At 43.5% G+C, this 20,153-nt stretch overlaps 1 protein-coding gene across 6 annotated transcripts in view; it reads left to right on the top strand.

Annotated features, from left to right (window-relative positions):
• CCDC160 (coiled-coil domain containing 160) overlaps positions 1–19,942 on the top strand; it is a 42,186-nt gene extending 22,244 nt beyond the window's left edge. For 4 of the 6 annotated variants that reach the window (XM_033946733.1, XM_033946731.1, XM_033946732.1 and 1 more), the window contains one exon: positions 18,376–19,942. In XM_033946733.1, coding sequence (XP_033802624.1) covers positions 18,394–19,374 — 981 coding nt within the window. In that variant the 5' untranslated portion in view covers positions 18,376–18,393 and the 3' untranslated portion in view covers positions 19,375–19,942. Of the gene's footprint in view, positions 1–4; positions 296–3,059; positions 3,080–18,375 lie in introns of those variants that run through there. The other 2 variants (XM_033946729.1, XM_033946734.1) reach the window with 2 other exon arrangements.
• The last annotated feature ends 211 nt before the right edge of the window (positions 19,943–20,153 follow it).

The raw sequence follows: 20,153 nt of genomic DNA, 5'->3' as shown, positions 1-20,153 counted from the left end.
GAGAGTGGGGCAAGCTAGACTAGCGGGTTGTTGTGGGTACCCCTGAACCACCGTCTTTGAGCGAGGAAGGCAAGAGGAACAAAAGAGCATCAGGGTTGTTTGAGCTCTGCAGCCGGACCAACGAGACGCAAGGAAGCGTTTTCCTCCCCTGCCTGTTTTATTTCAAATGCTTCCACTTCCGGCTTCGCGATCGGGCTATGGCAGTTCTTTTTCATTTTAAACTTAACAGCTGAGAGCATTAGAATTAGCAACAGCATTTCACACGTTAAACGATGTAGAAGAAGCAACTTTTCAGGTAAAGTTTTACAATAAGAGATTACACAGGTTCTCAGACTTCCCCAGAGTTTTTCAGGATGCCCATAAGTAACTGCATGAGATATTTGCATGTAGTGTGGATCTCAAAACTTCTGATTGGCTGTGGGCAGACTTGGGACACACACTGTATTGGCTACTACAGATTAAAGAAAGTTGTTGGATTATTGTTGTGTTTTGTTTTTAAATTAGAATATACAGTACTGTAAAACATGCAGATATGTGAAAACGTTTGAAAGCACTATAAATGTTTTAATAGTTGCCCTGCCACTAGGCAAACAGCAGATTTTATTTAATTTTAAATTTTTTTTTTTTTTTTTTGGGGGGGAGAGGGTAGGGACAGTTCTGGCATACAGGAGAGCCTCTCCCTTACCAGGACCTGCTCCTGCCCCTCTCTACTCCTGCTCTAGCCCTGACCTTAAATAAAAGATTCCAGCGGATGTGGTAACAGTGGCACATGGGCACATGCAAATTTAGTGAATCTTCTCTGCAGACTACCGATCTTATTTGCATGTGGGGTTTTTTAAAAAAAGGTCTCGCGTTTTTAGATTCGCTATCAAAACGGCTACGTTAGCACACCGTTGCTTTTTAATGAGGGTTAAAATCCTGCCCACAGTCTTTTACTTAATTAAACAAAATCAAGCTGAGACGGATGAAAAAATGATAACTTGAACTTCACTTGGAATCTTGGTTCCAGTTTCAAACTCTTTAACTATTTATAAAAAGTCTCTTTAATTAAATCTTTAGTTACAGTTCCAGTTCATAAATCATTATTATAGTCCGTTACATGTTCCCAAATCCATTCACACAAATTCCTGCTTTACTCATGGTGAGATGCTCCAGGACCCACCCTCTTCCTGCCAAACTGAAACACTCCACAGCTTCGCAGGGTCACCCACACTCTTGATTTCTCTCAGAGATAGGTCTCCACACAGTTCAGTCTCTGTCCTAGCAACCATCCTTGGATGTAGAATCCCTTTAACTGATGGTAAGCCACTCTGGGTCTCACACTCGCTCCTCAGCCCAGGATCACTCTGGCCTAGATTCACTAAACTCAGCATTGTTGGGCAATCCGTGGCCGAGTCTTGCCGGGTGACCGATTCACTATGAGTCATAAGAACATAAGAATTGCCACAGATCAGTGGTCCATCGTGCCCAGCAGTCCGCTCACGCTGCGGCCCCCAGGTCTTGAAAATTAATGTGATCGGACACACGCCCCACAGTGACCCCCACAGATCGCTGCAGAGCGATCCAGATGCATGTGCAGACCATCCTCTTTGCCTGGAGATGCGATCCGTGCATGTGCTTGCTCTCTTGAGGTGAAAACAAAAGGAGGGTGGGGGTGGCTGCATTCACTGGCCCCACAAGTGGACTTTAGGAATCATTTTAAGCAGCTAGAATGGAACAGAACACGCTTTGCAGCCAGACTCTCTCTAGAATAATAGACAGTGGCGTACCAAGGGGGAGGCAGGGGGGGGCAGTCCGCCCCAGGTGCATGCCTTAGGGGGGTGCACAGCCGGCCAGATCCGGGTCGTCTGGTGCCGGTCTGCGCAGGGCCGGCAAGATCGCATTGGGGCCATCGGCAGCGTCTAGGCTGCAACAGCAATGAGTGGCATCGGCAGCCCCCACCCCCCGTGACACAATTCATGATCGGCAATGCCCCCCCCCCCACCGCGATGACACTTAAGATCGGCAGCGGGCCTCCTTCTACCCCCGGCATCAACAGAACTTCAGATCGGCAATGCGGTGCTCAGTCCAAAGCTTCCCCTCTGACTGAACTGCCTGGGCGGAAACAGGAAGCTGAGTCAGAGGAAAGCTTTAGACTGAGCACCGCGTTGCCGATCTGAAGTTCTGTTGATGCCGGGGGTAGAAGGAGGCCCGTTGCCGATCTTAAGTGTCATCGTGGGGGGGAGCGTTGCCGATCTTGTTGCCAAAATCAGAAAGGTGAGAGGAAGGGAGAGAGATGGGCCTGTGGTGGATGGAGAGATTGAGAAAAGGGGGCAGATGATGGAAGTGGAGAGAATGGGGAGAGAGAAGAGGGCAGATGATGGAAGTGGAGAGAAGGGGGAGAGAGAAGAGAGCAGATAATGGAAGCGGAGAAGGAGGAGAGAAGAGGGCAGATGATGGAAGTTGGGAGAAGGGGGAGAGAGAAGAGGGCAGATGATGGAAGTGGAGAGAAGGGGGAGAGAGAAGAGGGCAGATGATGGAAGTGGGGAGAAGGGAGAGCAAATACTGAATGGAAGTGGAGAAAGAGAACACATACTGGATGGAAGGAGAGATAAAGAAAAAGGACATATGCTGGATGGGGGGAAGAAGATAGAGTTAGTGAGATAGTGGAGGGGTGAAGGAAAGGGGTGGCATGCTGTGGGTAGACAGTGAAAAGAGGGAAACTGAGGACTGCATAGTAAGAAAGAATTTAATTTAGACGGAGACAGAAAATAAAGAAGGAAGACCAGAGAAGGAAAGGGAAGAGAGAGGAGAGAGAGATGCCAGAGAACGGGGAAGGAGACAGAGATATCAGATCTGAGCGGAGGAAATGAGAAGAGAGAGATGCTAAAAACCACAGTGAGGAGGGAAAGAGAGATGAAAGGAGAAAGATGTCAGACTATGAGGGAACAGAGGGAAGATGATGGATGCCAGACCAAAGGGGGGGGGTCTAGAGGAGAGATGGTAGGGGGGCAGACAGTGGATGGAACGGGCAGATGCTGGATTGAAGAGACTGGGCAGATGCTGGAAGGAAAAGAGTGAAAAGAAGAGACGACAAAAGGTAGAAAAAAAATCATTTTATTTCTATTTTGTCATTAGAATATATCAGATTTGAAATATATATCATGCTAGAGACATAACTGGGGACTGCAAAGCCCAGGCAGTGCTTCTTTAGCTAGATGGAAGGGGTAGAGAAAGAGGGCACATGATGGAGGGGAAAGGATTGAGTTAGGGACATACTGGAGGGGGTGAGGGAAAGAGGTGGCGAGCTGTAGATAGACAATAAAAAAGGAAATTGATGAGAGGGTAGTAAGAACGTAATCTAGATGGATGCAGAAAATAAATTGAAAAGGAAAATGAGGGAAGAAAGGGATTAAAGAAGAGAGGTGTGGGAGAGGAAAGGAGAGGAGAGAGATGCCAAACCAATGGGGGTGAAAGCAGAGATGGAAGGGGGAGGCATACAGTTTCTGGAAGGGGCATAGAAAGAGAGAAGATGCCACATAGGGGCAGAAAGACGGCAGACAGTGGATGGAAGGAAGAGAGTAACAAGAAAATGAGGAAAGCAGAAACCAGAGAAGACATAGGTAGAACAAAAATTTTCTATTTATTTAGTGCTTTAGGAGACCTGTGGTACTGTTTCTGTGGTGTTGCATTGTATGCAGAGTCCAGCTTCTTGCTGGTTCAATTTAACCTTTGTATATGTACGTATTTCTATTTTATCCCCCCTTTTACAAAACTGTGGAGCTTTTTTTAGCACCAGCTGTGGTGGTAGCAGCTCTGATGCTCAGAATTCTATGAGTGTCAGAGCTGTTACCACCGTGACTAAAATCCACACTACAGTTTTGTAAAAGGGGGATGGGGTTAGTTTGTGGTGACATATTCCATACTAGGCGAAGGTGTTTTCTGTGTTCTGTGTGTTCAAAAGACGTGGTTTTCTGTTAGGATTGACGGTGTAGGATTGATCTGTACTAGTCTGGCTTGTTTAGTTTTACAGTGGATGTATTGATGTTGTACTGCTCACTGCATATGTAAGATGCTGCCTTTTCCTAGGTACTCATGTGTGACGTGTGGCTTGTTACTAAAAATCATGTTTTTCGTATGGATGGGGGGTGTCAAAAAATGATTGGCCCCGGGTGTCACATGTGCTAGGTACGCCACCGATAATAGAGGGATAGAAAAGCTACCAAAGTTTGATTCCCTTCAGTTGCTGATGTTAGAGACAACACGGAACAGAACATACTGTGCAACCCCGCTTTAAACTCGCGGGTTAAAACCATGAGCTCACATTGCGCTTTTTGCACAAGGGAGATGTGTTTTAAATGTCTTATTTTGATGGTTTTATTTTTTATTTGATACTGGGATTTCAGTGCTGCAGGGCTGGGATTTCATGGCGGCAGAGAGCAGGACAATCGGCAAGGGCGTGAGCGACTGGTCCTCAGCAGTTGCTTCTTTTTGGATCGGCCAGCCCAATTGGTGTTCCTTCTTCTGTTTAGTGAATCAATGGCTTCCTACTTTACATGCCATTTCCTCTCATTTGCATGGACGGATCGGATTGGGTGGGAGATTGATCGGCCAGAAGGATTAGTGAATCGGGTCGGGGAATGTTTGAAAACTGGTCGGGACACGATCGGTGAGCTTAGTGAATCTAGCCCTCTATCTTCAACCCCCCCCCAAAAAAATACCGTATTTTCACAAATATACCGCGCACCCGTGTAAAACGCGCACACGGGTATAGTGCGCGGGAAACCAAAATTTATGTAAAGAAATTAATATATAGCGCGCACACGCGTATACCGCGCATGCTGCTCCATGAATTAAAACCTCCTTCTGCCGTCCCGACTCTCCTCTCGCCACCCTGCCCTCTGCCCCGACTCTCCTCTCGTCCCGACTCACCTCTGGCCCCCCCCACCCTGATCACCACACCTTAAAGGGACAGTATCCCAGCAAAGTCAATTAATCCGCTTCAGGCTTTCAGGGCTGGGGGATGAATCGGACGTCGGGGGGGGGGGGAACTATGTAAAAAAACAAATTGTACAACGCGCTCACGCATATAACGCGCATGGTTATCCTCGGTTTGTAAAATCATGTATAACGCGCGCGTTATATGCGTGAAAATACGGTAATCTCCTGCTCTATAGCAGAGGCATTCTCCGTGGCGAGGCACACTTATAAAATTACTTCCTTGCAGAATTAATTGCAGCCCTGTCCAATTACGAGCACTTAGGATTGTGTGCGAGAATATAGAACTGTGTTTCTGCTACTGTTACTACTACTGTTAATTAATTATTAATTATGCTGATGTTTATTGCTGTCAATCCTGTTGCTAAAAGCGGATTAATTGACTTTGCTGGGATACTGTCCCTTTAAGATGTGGTGATTTAAATTGGGTTGTCATGGTGACTCTCCATAGCAGGAGTCGCTCTCTTCCTGAAGTGTGATTGCAGACTGCCCATACCAACATCTGATGATCTTAGGCAAGTTGCTAGCTAGATTTGGTCAAAGACAGGCTGCCAAAAGAAGGAGGGGTAAGGACAAATGAGACTGCCAATATTCTATGCATGTGTGGCTTTATCCTGTGGTTTTAATTTAATGGACATGACTAGGGAAAAGTTATTTCTGAATGTGTTAATAATGTAAGAGAAGACAGTTGATTCAGTTGAATATGAGCTTTCAAATTGCTTGTATATTATTTGCTAAAACTAAAAACTAAACTAAAAAACTAAACCTTAGGTTTGTATACCGCACCATCTCCGCAAGCGCAGAGCTCGACACAGTTTACAGAGTTAAGAGGAAAGGAACTACATTAATCATCATAGGGTTTACATAACTTTTTCTCTGATCCCCTCTTACAAACCAGAGCATTTGCAGCCCTAGCAAACAGTTGCAAAATATGATTTTTTTTTAATACGAACACTGCAAATCACATCCATAGGTTCAAGCATCTCGCAAAATTAGTTTGTATATACCCTAATGCCACTCTCCATGCCCAGAGTACCATTCCTTCAACAGTTATCTATAAAGCATATCCCCTGCCACCCTCTCCCTCACCCCCACCCCCCAGCTTCTCTCGTTAGGCCCAAGAGCCCTGTGATATATTTTTCCTCTTACCCTATTATACTCAATTTTTAATCATAAAGCAATCTCAACTGAGTGTACCAAAAGTGTAATAATTATAAGCTTAAAATCTGCTGTAATAGTGTAAGAAAGGTGGCATACCATCTTCTTCAACAGAATGCAAATATTATGATCTGGAAGATGGGTTGTCAGGAAAATGAAGTGCAAGGATGAAATTCCAGTTAGAACCTAGGGCTGTTGTAAAGGGATGGATAAGCAGGGTGACTGTCCAGGTCTCAGTGTGGTCCTTTTGAGGCCATCTGCAAACACACAAGCCCAAAAGAGAAGGGAGTGGGGAAAAGCCTTTGTTATTGGTACTGCTATGCCTAGCGAGCTTCTTAGAAACATAGAAACATGATGGCAGATAAAGGCCAAATGGCCCATCCGCAGCATCCACTATCTCCTCCTCTCCCTAAAAGATTCCACATGCCTGCCCACCCTTTCTTTCTTGAATTCAGACACAGTCTTTGCCTCCATCACCTCTACTAGGAGACTGCTCCACACATCTACCACCCTTTCTGTAAAAAAATTAAAAAGTATTTCCTTAAATTACTCCTGAGCCTATCACCTCAAAACCTCGCCTCATATGCCACATAAGTATTTAAACATCTCTTTCATATCTCCCTTCTGCCGCCTTTCCTCCAAAATATACATATTGAGATCTTTAAGTCTGTCCCCGTGTGCCTTATGATGAAGACCATCAACCATTTTAGTTGTCTTCCTCTGGATCGACTCCATCCTTTTTTTTATCTTTTTGAAGGTGTACACAATATTCTAAATGAAGTCTCACCAGAGTTTTATACAGGGGTATTAATATGTCCTTTTTCCTACTGGCCATTCCTCTCAATATGCACCCAATCCTTCTAGCTTTCGTTGTTGCCTTTTCAACTTTTTTTGGCCACCTTAAAATCATCACATACTATCACACCTAAGTCCTGCTCCTTTTTCTTGCACAAAAGTTCTTCACCCCCTAAACTGTACTGTTTCCTCAGGTTTCTGCAGCCCAAATGCATGACCTTGCACTTCTTACTGCCAAATTTCAGACCATTCCTCAAGCTTCAGTAGGTCCTTCCTCATGTTTTCCACACCGTTAGGAATGTCTACTCTATTGCTGATTTTGGTGTTATCCGCAAAGAGGCAAAGCTTACCAGTAAGCCCTTCAGCAATATCGCTTAAAAAATGTTAAGAACAGGCCCAAGAATCGAACCTTGAGGCTCATTGGTAATATCTCTGTCCTTCGAGCGATCTCCATTGACCACTACCCTCTGTCACCTTCCACTCAACCAGTTCCTGACCCAGTCCATCACTTTGGGGCCCATAGCAAGGACACTCAGTTTATTTATTAGACATCTGTCTGGAACACTCTCAAAAGCTTTGCTAAAATCTAAATATACCACATTTAGCACTCTCTCTCTATCCAATTCTCTGGTCACCCAGTCAAAGAAATTGATCAGATTTGTCTGAGAAGATCTGCCTCTAGTGAATCCATGTTGCCTCAGGTCCTGTAATCCAATGGATTCCAGGAAATGCACTATTCTGTGTTTTAAAAGTGTTTCCATTAATTTACTTACCACAGAAGTCAGACTTACCAGCCTGTAATTCCCTGCTTCTCCCTTACTTCCACTTTTATGGAGAGGGACCACATCCACCCTTCTCCAATCCTCCATTTCCACTCCTGACTCTAGAGAAGCATTGAAAAGGTCAGCCAGCAGAGCTGCCAGAACTTCCCTAAGTTCCCTCAGTACCCTTGGATGTACATCATCCAGCCCTAGCGCTTTATCCATGTTTAGTTTAGCGTGCTCCTCTTCTTGCTAAGGACCAGTTCATCTATGCTCTAGAAAGCCACCTCTACAGCCTACAATATATTCTACCATGTAGAAGCTTTCTATCATCCATAATCCACTCTTTTCTTATCTACTCTACAAGCAGCACCTTTAATGAACACAGAGGAATTTAAAAGAATGGGGAAAGGAAAAGGTGAATGAATGGATGCAGGGGCATATAGATTTTTGTTTCAGCCCAAGGTCACATGGAGCTGCAGTAGGAATGGAGCCTAGTTCACCAGGATCAAAGCCCACTGCACTAACTATTAGGCTACTCCACATCTCATGTATTTTTGAGTAGGCTGTATTCGGTTTGAAAATACATGCGAGATGCATTAACCCCCTCTTTCACAAAGCCACGCTAGCGTTTTTAGCGCCAACCACGCCGGTAACAGCTCCGACGTGCATAGGAATTTTATGAGCGTCGGAGCCGTCACTGCGGCAGCCAGTGCTAAAAACACTAGCGGCTTTGTAAAGGATGGGGTAGCTGCCAAATTTCAGACCATTCTTCAAGCTTTAAGTCCTTCCTCATGTAATTCATACCATCAGGGGTGTCTATTCTGTTGCAGATTTTAGTATCATCCACAAAGAGGCAAATCTTACCTGACAGCGCTTCAGCAATGTCACTTACAAAAATGTTAAAGAGAATAGGGCCAAGAACCAAACCTTGAGGCACACCACTGGTAACATCCCTTTCCTCAGTTGAAGATGACTAATCTGGGATTGGATTAGAATAAATGAGCCCTGCCTAAATCGTACTCCCTTCCCCCCCCAAAAAAAAAAATCTAAAATATTGATTATTGGGAATATAAATTGCCTTATGGGATTTGTTTGAATGAATCTTCCTTAACAGTAAAATGTGGACTTAAGAACCTGGGGGTTTATTTGAACTTGAACTTTAGTATGTATTGATGCCATTCCACTTGGATTATTATAACATTCTGCATTTTGTTTAGATGGGTATAAGGCCTTTACAATAATACAGACTGCAGCAGTCAGGCTGTTTGTTAGCTGTGGTGCACGACAGGTTATTACTGTCAATTTAACATATTTACATTGGTTGCCAATTATGGAGAGTACTCAGTTTAATTTGGGTTGTTTGATTTTTAAAGCTCTGCATGATTTGGGTCTATGATATTTATGGGAGAAATTGTGTCCTTATGTGCCTTTAAAAAGGATTGTTATGTTCTCAAGAGGCAGACACCCCTGTAAAGTTGATTAAAGGTTTAAGGACTCATAATCAAGTATGTACTGTATGTCAGGCCCCTGGAATTAACTTCTGATTTTCTGAAGTTTTGTAAACTTCATAAAATCTTTCTGTATCAACAAAGTTTTTCAAGGGCTGAGTATTTGAATTGTTTAAAGTTATGAAGGAGAGGCAGTTGAAAACCCAGCTCTTTGGGGGGAGGGAGGCAGAGCTTTTAACTGCTGGATTTTCCTCAATTTGTATTACATGTAAGGGGCTACAGTATTAGATTTCAGGAATGGGATAGATGGATTGAAAACTCCCCTTGTCTCAAGACTGGCACCACTAAAGGGAAAGAACAAGCGACCGTCACAGTGCCTTATACTTGAGCACTCTGCAAGACTCTGCTAGTCCCTACTCCCTATCCCCTCTGACACACCCTTCCTACTACCCTGGGGGTGGCAGTATAGGCAGAGCCTTGCTGCGTACTTGAGCACAAGTCTCTGTGCTGGTTGCATTTTTTCTCTTTAGCGATGGCTATTGCAAGACAAGGATAGGTCTTGCAAGGGAGGGGGCAAGAAGGGGGTAATGTTCAGTGGGGAGAAAAGGGAAGATGCTGGACTACATAAGGAAGGGAGAGGTAAGCACTTAGTTCTGCAGTGTTTGAGAAGACAATGCTTCCTCTTTCCCCCCAACCCAACTACTCTCTTGCTTTTAATTATGATGTCACTTGACCTTCCCTCTGCCTTTTCTAATATGTGGAATACACCAGGTCAGGGCTTTCAAAATGGTATTTTTGAAATGCACCCGTGCCTCATGTAAACTCTTAATTTTTGCAAATTTATATTTTAGAGTTTTTTTTAAATCAATTTTCCAGATTTCAAGTCTCCCTTTTGAAAGTTAAATGCTAGTGCAGTAGATTTCCTTAATGTTTTCTCCCTTCTTCCAGTTGTCAAATTTGATCATGTTATGGGTTCACTATTGCCAAATGGCCCCAGCACCATTAACTCTTACACCAAATCCTTTGTCATTGGTACTCACATGTACCAAAACAGCTGGCTCATCCCCAGCATTGTTTAAAACAGGCTTCACCCATCTTCAAACCACAGACTGGTCAGATTTTTAGGATATTCATGTTTGCAGCCTTTGAAGACTGAACTTGGAGAAGCCTAAAATCTTTTCTAGTGCAATAAGTGTGTCATTCTGGACAAGCAGGTTATAGCCCTATATTTGCGAGCATTGCAGAAGAAATCCACTCTGGGTTTTGAATCCTTCCTACTTCACAGAGGACTCTGCTGCCCCCTACAGGTTTTTCCTTCTGAACACGAGCCTGAAGCAGTGCTTCTGATCTGCTCTGCTTATTTCTTTAGTTTTTGCTTTGGGGGGGTGGGGGGTTGCGTATTTTCCTAATCTCTCAGTGCTAAGAGCTTCCCTAGTTGAGGGTCCAGTTCTGCGTTTATGGCTGAGAAGCAAACTGAAGTCTGCAGCTGACAGGCCAATCCCTTGTGGTACCTGTTAGCCAGCCTGCATAAGCCTTTTTGGAGCTTGGGGCCATCCCCTAGCATTGCTCATATACTGCATGCAGGAGTTTGAATGCAGGCTGTTAGGCATCTGTAGTGGGCTCAGTGGGGTGTTGCAGGGTGCTGGCTGCGTTTTGCCTTTCCCCCACCCCCTTTTTTTTTGTGTGTGTGTCCGCAGTCCATGGGGATTGGAGGCTCAGTCAGACACTGGTCAGACTGGCAGTCCAAAGTTTCAGCACTGGAGGAGCAGTCCTTTTGAGGCAGTGATTTCTTCTCCTAGCTTCAAATCACTTAGCAGGGATGAAATCATCCAGCTCTTTTGACCCTAATTCATGCCAGGTTTGTGCTGGATGGGCATCCAAAGAGCATCCTTGCGCCACGTGCTGTGCAGCACATGAAGGGGGATGGGAGCAGCCGTCTTAACCTCCCCTTTGCTCTCAATGGTTGAAGAATGGACGGGAAACTGGTTGGAGAAATTTTCCTTTCTGGGCCCTGAAATGGTGGTTGTTCTAAGCGCTGGGGTGCTGAGGCTACGGAGCCCAAGAGACATAAGCTGGAGTCCTCTAAAGGAGGCTCAGTGCTGCCTAGTATTGCCTTTTCTCTGGAATTTGTAAATTTGATGTGGAGGGCTTTTCAGTACAGCCAAACTTCAAAGAGAAAGTCTGGCAGCACTTCTGACAGTGCACAAGGGGGCAGGGGATCCAAAGTTGCATCTACCTCACTGACTGCAACTGACCAGGCTCTAGGGGACCTTTCTGAGGGAGAATCAGAAAATGATGGGTCTCTTAAGAACATAAGAACATAAGAACATAAGCAGTGCCTCCGCCGGGTCAGACCATAGGTCCATCCTGCCCAGCAGTCCGCTCCCGCGGCGGCCCAAACAGGTCACGACCTGTCCAAATCACCAGAAGGGGCCCCCATGCCACCTTGGTTTCCTATTGCGTCCTATCTTCCCATCAAAGTCCTAGCCCTCCGGTCTTGCACATGCACGACCTGGTCGGGTTTCTATACTTATTTTCTGGTTAGCTTTCTCAGTATCCCACGATCCCTTTATCCCTCAGGAATCCGTCCAGTCTCTGTTTGAATCCTTGTACCGTACTCTGCCCAATCACGTCCTCCGGTAGCGCATTCCACGTGCCCTTCCTGTTAGGGGATGCAGGGGCGTAATCAGGCATGTTAGATCTCATGGTGGCCCTCAATCCAGGGGATAATCCCATGATTCTCAAATTATTCAAACCCTTGGCTCTGTTGGATCTGATTATTGATTTGCTTTGGGAGTTAAACTTGGTCTCCCAGCAGATCCCTCTGCTTCCTCCTCTATTATGAGTGGAGTGAGAGCCTGGCATCCTGATATTAATGTATTGGCCACAGAGCATTGGGCTACCCCAGAAGAGTCTCTTAGGTTTGCCAAGACTATGGCTCAGCTGTATCCGATGGCACTGGAGTGTCAACCAGCTGTTCACTCAGCCCAAGATGGATTCCTTAGTAGTGTTCCTTAGTAGGTTACAAAGCGTACTTCCCTACCCAGTGAGGGAGGCGTGGTGTTAAAGAATATGCAGGCTCGCAGACTGGATGTGGTTCTCGAGAGCTTTAGCCTTAGGAATCAAAGTGGACAAAGCGGCTTCCTTTGTATCCCGTGCCTCTCATATCAGGTTACAGAGTCTTGAGCACAAGAGTGATGAGCCTTAACTCCAGCTCCTATAGGCAGGAGTGGATTACATAGCAGATGCTCTGTATGACATCATCAGAGTTATGAGCAAAGCTTCAGCTTATTCAGTCTCAGCCTGCAGGATGCTCTGAATCAGACAATGGGCTGGAGACTCTGCCTCCGAGGTTAATCTCAGCAGACTTCTTTCAAAGAGCAAATGTTGTTTGAGAAAGGGCTGGACAATCTCAAGATCAGCGTAGCAGATTGTCAGCTGAAATCTTTGCCCGATAGCAGACCCAGAACCTTTAGAGGCTCAGGCGTTCTAATTTTCATGGCTCAAGGTGCTCTCGGCAGTGCTCAGGGGCCACTTCTTAGAAATCCTTCCAGAGATACAGAGGTTTGCTGGATCCAGACAAAACTAAGCCCCCAGTTCCCATCCTGCTTCAAACTCCAAAAAGACACAATGATGCCAGGTCCGGAGCGATTCCCAAGATAGGGGGACGGCTCAGATATCCTCTGATTGTTGGGTTCTAGAAATCATCCAGAGTAGTTACAAGCTGGAATTCATTCAGCTTAATGGAATGGTTTGTTGAATCCCCAGATGGGCGACTAGAAAAAGCAGACAGGGTGGAGGCAGATACTCCATATATTTCATCATACCAAAGAAAGGCTCAAAGGATTGTAGACCCATTCTGGACCTTACTCGCATCAAGGCAGTGCTCAAAGTTCTGTGTTTTTGCATAGAGATAGCTCTGTCATAGTAGTGGTTGTTCTGGGGGAATTCCTAGCCTCTCTGGACCTGACAGAGGCTTATTTGCATATTCCCATATTCCCAGACCATAGAAAATTCCTGAGGTTTCATGTTCTGGAAAACCATTATCAGTTGTTGGCCCTTCCCTTTGGACTGGCAACTGCGCCTCACACTTTCACCAAGGTGATGGTGCTAGTGGCTGCTTACCTGCAAAAGATGGGCTTACAGGTTCATCTATACCGGGACTGGCTGATCAGGGCCCCATCATTTGCCGAAGGACAGAAAGCAGTGTATCAGTTGATCCAAGTTCTGCAGAGCCTGGATTGGATTGTAAATTTCTGAAAGAGCCATTTGACTGACCCAGTCCTTGGAATATCTGGGTATCTTGTTCAACACGGCAGAGGGCTGTGTTTCTTCCAGAGACACGTAGACGGAAACTTTGCTTTCAAATAACGAGCTTGCTAGCCAAGTCCACTCCGTCAGCATGACACTATCTCCATGGTAGCTACGTTAAGATTTTGTTCCTTGGGAGAGAGCACACATGCGTCCTCTCCAAAGCATGTTATTATTGCGTTGGTCCCCTCAGATGTACTCTTTGCAGATGCCCCTGCTCTGGACATTAGAAGCCTGGGCCAGTATGGACTGGGGTGCTCATTGGAATCATCATCTGATTTAGGGATGTTGGTCAACTAAACTAAACTAAACCTTGGGTTTATATACCGCATCATCTCCATAACGTGGAGCTCGGCACAGTTTACAGGAATTGGGAAAGAACGGAACTCCAATGGAATTATAGAAAAAGTATGAAGAGAGGTTAGAGGGCTTAGTATATCAGAGAGGGAAAGAAAAGTTATATTTTAGAGAACAGCCAAGTTTTCAGATGCTTACGGAATAGTTGAAGGGAGCTCAAGTTACGAAGTGGGGAGCTAAGATTATTCCAGAGCTCCGTGATTCTGAAGGGGAGGGAAGACCCTAGTTTACCAACATGGGATATGCTACCCAGAGAAAGTGATTAATCAACAGACTAGAACTTCAGGCCATTCAGCTGGCCTTACAGAAACTGCAGAGGACTCTGGAAGGCCAGTCGGTCCATGTCTTATCAGACAATGCTACTGCAGTAACCTATGTCAGTCACCAGGGAGGCACCAAAAGTGCCCGGCTGGGTCTGGAAGCCCGCTTACTATTCAAATGGTCAGAGTTTCATCTTCAGGTGCTCTCAGTGGTGCACATAGCGGGAGAGTTCAAGTAGTGGGACGTTCTTGTTTCAGGGCTCGAGACCGCAGATCTATGCTGGTGTCTCATCCTGATATAGCCAGATTCCTAAAGGGAGCACTGCATATCAGCCCCCCAATAAAGCTTCCATTCCCTTCTTGGGATCTTAATGTGATTTTTCAGGGGTTCAGCCAAGCTCCATACAAGCTGCTGAAGGATCTGATCCTCAAAAAAAAATTTTTTCTGGTTTTACACTCAACTGTTCCTGTCATTTGATTCAAACAGACTTGAAGTTTCTGTATGGTTAGTGGACTTTTGCTGTGCTCAGACTGGGCTGATGCTGGAAGGCCGAGTCACTGTTTTCAACTTTCAAGTTTTTTTAGGTTTTTATATACCGCCTATCAAGGTTATCTAAGTGGTTTTACAATCAGGTACTCATAAAGTTTGAGCAATGACGACTTCAATAGCTCATCTACATTCCACTCTCATTGAGAACATACGTAAAGCAGCCACCTGGTCCTCTATTTATATCTTTACATCCCACTATTGCTTACAAAATCATTCCGGTAGGGATAGTCAATTCGGCCAAGCAGTTCTAAAAAAAATTATTCTCCAAATAAACACCAACTCCCCTACCAACCCTTTTAATTTTGTCAAGCTCATGATAAAACACATTCATCTATAAGCATGATTTTGGCAGCTTGGAAGTCCCACAATTGAGAATTTGCTGCCTGCTTGTCCTAAGATATAGATAGCAGTTACCTATAACAGGTGTTATCCAAGGACAGCAGACAGATATCACTACCCTCACATCTTTATTTGGCTTCTTAGCTTTTTTACTGAACTGATGGTCCTGTAAACTGACATCAGGTGGGAAGGCATTGGCACATGCGTGGTATGGGCAGTCTCGAGGCTTTTTTCAGTCTTTTAAAGTGACAGTATACTTTTGCACTGTCCGTACCGGCTCAGTGGATGACGTCACCCACACGTGAGAGTATCTGCCTGCTGTCTTTATTTTTTTTATTTATTTCAGTATTTATATACCACTTATAGCCTAAGTGGTTAACATTCAGGTACTCAAGCATTTTTTCCTATCTGTCCTGTGGGTTCACACTCTATCTAATGTACCTGGGGCAATGGGGGATTAAGTGATTTGCCCAGAATCACAAGGAGCAGCGTGGGATTTGCACCCACAACCACAGGGTGCTGAGGCTGTAGTTCTAACCACTGCGCCACACACTCCCCACTGTCCTCGGATAACACCTGTTATAGGTAAGTAACTATGCTATACTGGATAACTAGTGAGCATACCACCCTATATGACAGAACTCAGTTTGGTTCTCTACTTCCGCCTGCTGGTGGATGGATATAACCCACTCATCTGGATTCATCTGCTGTGACTAAAAGAAAGAAGATTATCAGGTAAGACATAATTTTTCCTGTGCAAACTGCCTTAATAACTCAAGATGATTTGATAACATAACAGAAATTTAAATAAATAAAATTATTTTTTCCTCTTGCTGCGCTGCAATTGGCTAATGCTTACCTATAGATGCAATGACTGATTAAGGTTGGATGTAGGTCATAGATGTAGTCATTGCATTGATAGGTAAGCATTAACCAATTACAGTGCTGCAGCTTTCACAAAGGTAGATGACATCATAAAGCTGGTACACCCAGATATTTAACAACTGCAATAGCTGAATTTAGTCTTTATTCTAGGATTGAATGTATGGATTTTATTTCTAGACCAAGGCACTGTGAGATGGACAGGTAAATGAATTTGTACAAAAAATTTGTATTAATCAGTCTTATGGTTTTATTGTTTTCCTGATATGTGTTTTCATTTGGAATCTTAAGCCTTCTCCAAAGTTAGGGACTTATCTATGATACATTTTTTTGTATGCATTTGTTGTTCTTGCCCATTCTTTCAATAAGTTGGTATTTGTGGCTGTAACTTGAATGTAAAAGAATCTGCTGTTGTAATTTTGTTTTTTTACTTTATATTTGCCATGAACACAACTAAAATTAAATACATAGAAACATGATGGCAGATAAAGGCCAAATGGCCCATCAGCAGTAACCATTATCTCTTCCTCTCTCTCTCTCAGATCCCATGCTTTCTTGAATTCAGACATAGTCTTTGTCTCCACCACCTCTTCTGGGAGACTGTTCCAAGCATCTACCACCCTTTCTGTAAAAAAGTATTTCCGCAGATTACTCTTAACTTCATCCTCTGCCCTCTCATTGCAGAGTTTCCTTTCAAATTAAAGAGACTCGACTCATGCGCATTTACATTACATAGGTATTTAATCGTCTCTATCATATCTCCCCTCTCCCGTCTTTCCTCCAAAGTATACAGATTGAGATCTTTAAGTCTGTCCCCCCATACACCTTATGATGAAAACCACGTGCCATACAGTTTGTTCTCATTGTTTGCACATTCACAGTGCACAATTTTGCCTATCCATGGTGTAGAACTGGTACAAGTGAATATTGTAACCAATATTCCCCATTCATGCCACTGTGTTTGCATATTCACAAACAAGTGCTTTTAGAAAACAGCTTTTTTTTGCCTTCACTTTCACCTCACGTTCAGGCTTTGCTTCTAGATATGGCCCCCAAGCATTCAGAAAGTGAATTACAGGTACTTCAAGGGATGTCACATGCAGGAACCTATCCCTATTTTCCCAGTAGGATCCACTGTTCACTTTTCACGGCTTTGATTCACAGCTGCCCCTTATGCCTGGAATAAACTACCTGAGTTTGTCCGCCATGCTCTTTCCCTTCCCTTGTTTAAAAGTAGACTGAAAACCCACCTTTCTGATATAGCCTTCAATCCATACCCTATTCCCCAGTGCCCACCAACCTAGCCAGCAGATTAACCATTCCCCTTAACTGGATCCATGGCATCCTGTTTGTCTGTTTGGATTGTAAGCTCCTTCAAGCAGGGATTGTCTTCTTTGTGATTCTGTACAACACTGCATACATCTGGTAGTGCTATAGAAATAGTAATACTGTAGTAAATAGTAGTTTGCCTTCATTTACAGTCTGAATTTCTCTACCTCTTCCATGGGCTTGCTTTGGAACCTATCTAGTACAGAAGCGGAGCCAGTGGAAGGGTAATGGGTATCTTAGGTGAAACATTAGCCTTACATCCCCTTCCCCTCCAATATTAACTCTAGCCTACAACTCCCCCTCCAATATTTTGACAATTAAACTTGCAAAAATCCTATAGAAATGCAAGTTCAAAGAATGTGCTGATGGTCTGTAAGTTTATGTGACTGACAGGACCTATTATATTGTTTTGACTACAGCAGCTGTCCTGGGAAACCATTTTGTATTACCTAATGGCTGGGGTGGGCCTCCATAGAAGTTTATTCTTGGATTATATTGTTTTGACTACAGCAGCTGTCCTGGGAAACCTTTTTGTATTACCTAATGGCTGGGGTGGGCCTCCATAGAAATTTATTCTTGGATTATTTGTCACCTCTCACTACCATTTGTATATAACTCTTAAGGCTGTCCAACAAACCTGTGAATGCTTGTGCCATTTGTCTATATCAATACCCTTCTTGTATTTTTCTTTATCCAATCTGGTGCACTTTAGTGCTTACACACACACCTTTTTCTTACAGTACTTTCAGCTTAACCATTGCTTCCAGCTCAATTGGAACAGCCATTGTTGAACATGGCCCTATGAACCATCATATGTAACTGTCTGGCTTTTCCCCTATTTTCTATAACCTGTTTGAGCCTGTAGATGTCACCATTTAGCAAAGGTTTGCAATTCCTTAATTTTCTCATGACTTGGGAATCAAGATATGCTGCCTCTACAGCCTCCAACCAGTCTATAGAGTAAAAATCAGACCCTGTTGCTGGATCTAGGTCTTCCACATTAAAATAATTGTAAAATGAGAATAATGGCTAATTAAACTCCCATGTGACAAAATGTATTTAATCTCTAAATCCCACTTTAAAAACTGCTAAGATTGCCTGCCTAAAGCTTCTTTTTTTTTCTGTAAATACAGATTTTCTGGAATAATTATAAATCAAACTGGAAACATTTATTTAAGTATATTATTTTCTTTCCACTTTAATAGGCAGTGAAACATTTTGGAATGGAGGCCAAAGAAGAACACTGGGTTGAGAAGTTGTTTTCTCCACATTTCAGTGCACAAGATTTTTTGGAGCAGCCCCACAAACCAGAAGCATCAACTTCTGAAAATCAGGCTAGAGAGAGAGCAAAGAGAGTAGAAGAAATCTATAACACAGCTGTCAAAAAATTTCAAGAAGAAAAAAAGTTGAAATCAAAGAGGTTTCATTCCAGCCTGATAGTATCAGATTGTGAGCCAAAACTGAAAGAAGAGTCACAGAGGCACCTGATAGCAAAGAAGCAGGAAAGGAATAATGCCTGCTGTGGAGATGCCAATGTAAGTCTGAGTGGAGAAGAATTCTGCAAAGATATTGAGGATTGCTGCATCTGGAACAAAAGGGAGTTGGCGACCTTGAGGCAAGAAATGAATAGGAAGCATTGTGAAGGTTTTTCCCAAAGAATGCAGCTGTCCGCCATGAAACTCGAGTTAGCAGACTTCAAAGTGAGGTATAAGAAAGCAGAAGAGGACTTGGACAATATGGAGCGAAAGCTGGCAAAGTCAAGGCGAGAAACCAAGTGCAAAGCTGTCCTGTTGGAGCAGACTCAAAAGGACATCCTCAAGAAAAACTTGGAACTTCAGGTTTTGAAGGAGGAATTGGAAGAAAAATCATCAAATGTAAACAATGTGAACAGGGATCTGCTGAATGCCAAAAAAGAAATTCAGGAGTTAGGTCAGAGAAATCAAGACCTGCAGCAGGAACTAAAGACACTGAAACAGGATCATGAGCTCCCTAGCATAACAACAACAGAAAAAGCAAAACTGCAGTTTGAGCTAGAAATTAAAAAACTGCACAGGGAAATTGAGACCTGTGAAAGAGAGCTAAATGCTGAAAAACTTCAGCATGCTAGAGATCTGAAAGCTCTAGAAGTTCTCAGAAAACATTTTGCTTCCTTACCATTATCTAAGTTGCCTAACAGTTTTCAAATTAAATATTTGGATAGCTAAAGAAACCAAAGCAAAGAAATTCTGTACAATTTGAAAGTTCTGAAACAAAAGTATGGTCTGTGGATTAAAGTTATAATACCTCATGCTTGTGGAAAAAAATTTAATTGATCTGCAAGTATAATGATACAAGAGGATTATGAATACTGCTTTTGATTAATCAGTCCTAGAATTAAACTAGAAGTCATATTTTAATTAGTGGGTTCTGAAATAACAGCTGGTGGGCCTTATCATCCTTCTGGCTACTGTGGAACCCATGCCTAATAATGGTCTGAAGTTGGATGAGAATAGGATGGCTTGTCACATATGCAATTAGAAAAAAGTCAGACTCTATAGACCTCTGGTTATCTTTAGACATAGCTATCAATGTAGCTCAAGAGCCTGCCAGCTGTTATTTCAGGTCTCAGCTAATTAAATGCAAAATTAAATTTATATTAGAGAATGATGGTCACCTTTTATGTATCAGACATAGATTGAAAGACAAATACATCATTATTTTACAGCTTGCAAATTTAGAGAGCAGATTTTCAAAGTGAGTTATGTAAATAAAAACACATTTTACCTGCATTAATCAGTTGTCTGAAAATTTCCTGCTCAATCCACATAGGTGTAATCTGTACTGTGATCTTGGGGGTGAATTTACGGTAATTCAGGGGGGGTGGAGGAAGGAAATAAAAGATGGTTTCAAATCTTTTAACTTTTCTAGTAAGAAAAAAATCTCCCAGCAGAAAAAGCAGGTGCAAGCAACTGTTTTTACATTGTCTCTGATAATTTTCCAACAG

Source organism: Geotrypetes seraphini, chromosome 5 (assembly GCF_902459505.1).
Source record: "Geotrypetes seraphini chromosome 5, aGeoSer1.1, whole genome shotgun sequence".
Taxonomy (NCBI): Eukaryota; Metazoa; Chordata; class Amphibia; order Gymnophiona; family Dermophiidae; genus Geotrypetes; species Geotrypetes seraphini.
The sequence above is the reverse complement of the archived record's forward strand: the minus strand, read 5'-3'. Positions and strand labels throughout refer to the sequence as shown.